At 46.5% G+C, this 1,833-nt stretch overlaps 1 protein-coding gene across 1 annotated transcript; it reads right to left on the reverse strand.

Annotated features, from left to right (window-relative positions):
- Positions 1-235: 235 nt before the first annotated feature.
- LOC125514159 (probable glutathione S-transferase GSTU6) lies at positions 236-1,375 on the reverse strand. The gene is made up of 2 exons (XM_048679434.1): positions 944-1,375; positions 236-844 (listed from the first exon to the last, which is right to left on the reverse strand). The coding sequence occupies exons 1-2, from the start codon at positions 1,265-1,267 to the stop codon at positions 482-484; spliced, it is 687 nt and encodes a 228-aa protein (XP_048535391.1). The 5' UTR covers positions 1,268-1,375; the 3' UTR covers positions 236-481.
- Between the last annotated feature and the right edge of the window lie 458 nt (positions 1,376-1,833).

Here is a 1,833-nt window from a genome sequence, read left to right on the forward strand (position 1 = left end):
TTCACCAAAAATAATTGATATGTTTTGAATTTTTTTAGTATTTTTTTTATTTACTGTTCGCGAAGTGTAGATGAGCTCAGGAGCCGAATTGGATATTCGTTGAACTCATCTCTTGAATCAGAAAGAGAACCTCAACTAATACAAGCACGCATTATCGAATTTGCTAACTCCACACAAAATCAAAATATTCAAATCTCAAGGACAAAATCAACACCGAATAAATGGACGACATCAGTTACTGCTACTTCCTCTGTTCTTAAATATTTGTTTTTCTAGATGTTTCAACAAGTGACTACATTCGAAGCAAATGAGTGTATCTACACTCTAAAATATGTCTATATACATCCGTATGTGGTAACCATTTAAAATTTTAGAATGACAAATATTTAGAAACGAAGGGAGTACATTATTACATCAACTAGCCGAACAAACAACATTTGAAAATAACATTTTTTTAAAATTATTCTGGATGTGTGCTGGCTCACTTAGACGCTGCAGCCTCTCGTGCCTTGGCGAACTCAAGCAGCCTGCCCACGTCCGGCAGGGCGGCCTTGGCCGCGTCGAGCTCGATGAAGCGCTCCACCCATGCGGCCAGGAGCGGAGTCTTGGCAGCGTCGAAGATCTTGTCACCGGACAGCGCCTCGGTCACCTTCATCCACGACAGCACGCCTCCCAGCGCAACATCGACGAGCCCGACGCCGTCCCCGCCGAAGAAGCCCCCTCCCTTGAAGCACTCCCTCAGGGCCCCTTCCAGGACCTCCACCGCCGCGAACGCCTGCTTCTTTCCCTCGGATTTCTCCTCCTCTGTCTTGCCCCTCAACCACTGCCTCCATGGGGCTACCAGCTGAAACACGAAGAAAAATAATGGTCAAAGATGCTCGTCGGATATCTAAAAGTAAAGGAACGGAGACTAGTAGTTCAACCAATTGAGTATAATTTAAACCTTGTCGTCAACGTGGGCCATCCAGAAGCGAGCAATGGCGCGCTCGTAGGGGTCCGCGGGCAGAAGCGACGGGCCGGTGCTGGCGAACACGTCGTCGATGTACTGTACGATGATCATGGACTCGCAGACCGGGGCGCCGTTGTGGATGAGCACGGGTATCTTCTTGTGCACTGGGTTGGACTTGAGAAGAAGCTCGCTCTTGTTGTACAGGTTCTCCTCCACGTCCTCGTAGCTCAGGCCCTTCAGGGCGAGCGCCAGCTTCACCCTGGTAACAAACGGGCTTGGCCATGCGCCGAGCAGCTTCAGGTCATCTCCTCCGGCCATCTCTAACTACCTCGATCGATGTGTGTGGGTGTGTGTGTGTTTTGAAACCACTGAGATTGCTTTAGCTGCTTGTGCTTGTGCTTGTTCTTGATGAATGTTTCAGAGGTGGATAAACTGTTTATATAGTGTCTATGGACAACATATATATGCGTCATCCGTGATGCTACTTCGAGGACAGTGTCATCCGTGATGCCTGGGCGATGAGCATATGAGTCTGTGTCTAGTAGTCCGCCTATGAATTTTTAAAGGCTTTTGATTGGTTTCCTTCAATCATGCTTAACTGGAGATGAGTCACGTGCTGCTGCGTCCCCTCGCGCAAGCCCTTCCGTCAGCGCACCGTCCGTCAAGGCGTCAATTTTTTCGACTATGCTGCGAGCATATGATTAAAAATACCGTAGCTACACTCCCTTCAAAATTACTTGTCACAAAAATAAATAGAAATAAATATATTTAAAACTAAAATACGTTTAGATACAATCATTTCTTTGACAAATATCTCCAGATAAAGAGAGTATTTACAACAAAGTCTGCCTCATTTGTCACTGAATGTGGAGGTTGTATCTGAA

This window comes from Triticum urartu, chromosome 6 (assembly GCF_003073215.2).
Source record: "Triticum urartu cultivar G1812 chromosome 6, Tu2.1, whole genome shotgun sequence".
Classification (NCBI taxonomy): Eukaryota; Viridiplantae; Streptophyta; class Magnoliopsida; order Poales; family Poaceae; genus Triticum; species Triticum urartu.

Coding starts and splice junctions, on each gene's coding strand:
- LOC125514159 (XM_048679434.1), bottom strand. CDS start 1,267: ATGGCCGGAGGAGATGACCTGAAGCTGCTCGGCGCATGGCCAAGCCCG. Junction 845..943: donor TGGCCCACGTTGACGACAAG/GTTTAAATTATA, acceptor TTCGTGTTTCAG/CTGGTAGCCCCATGGAGGCA.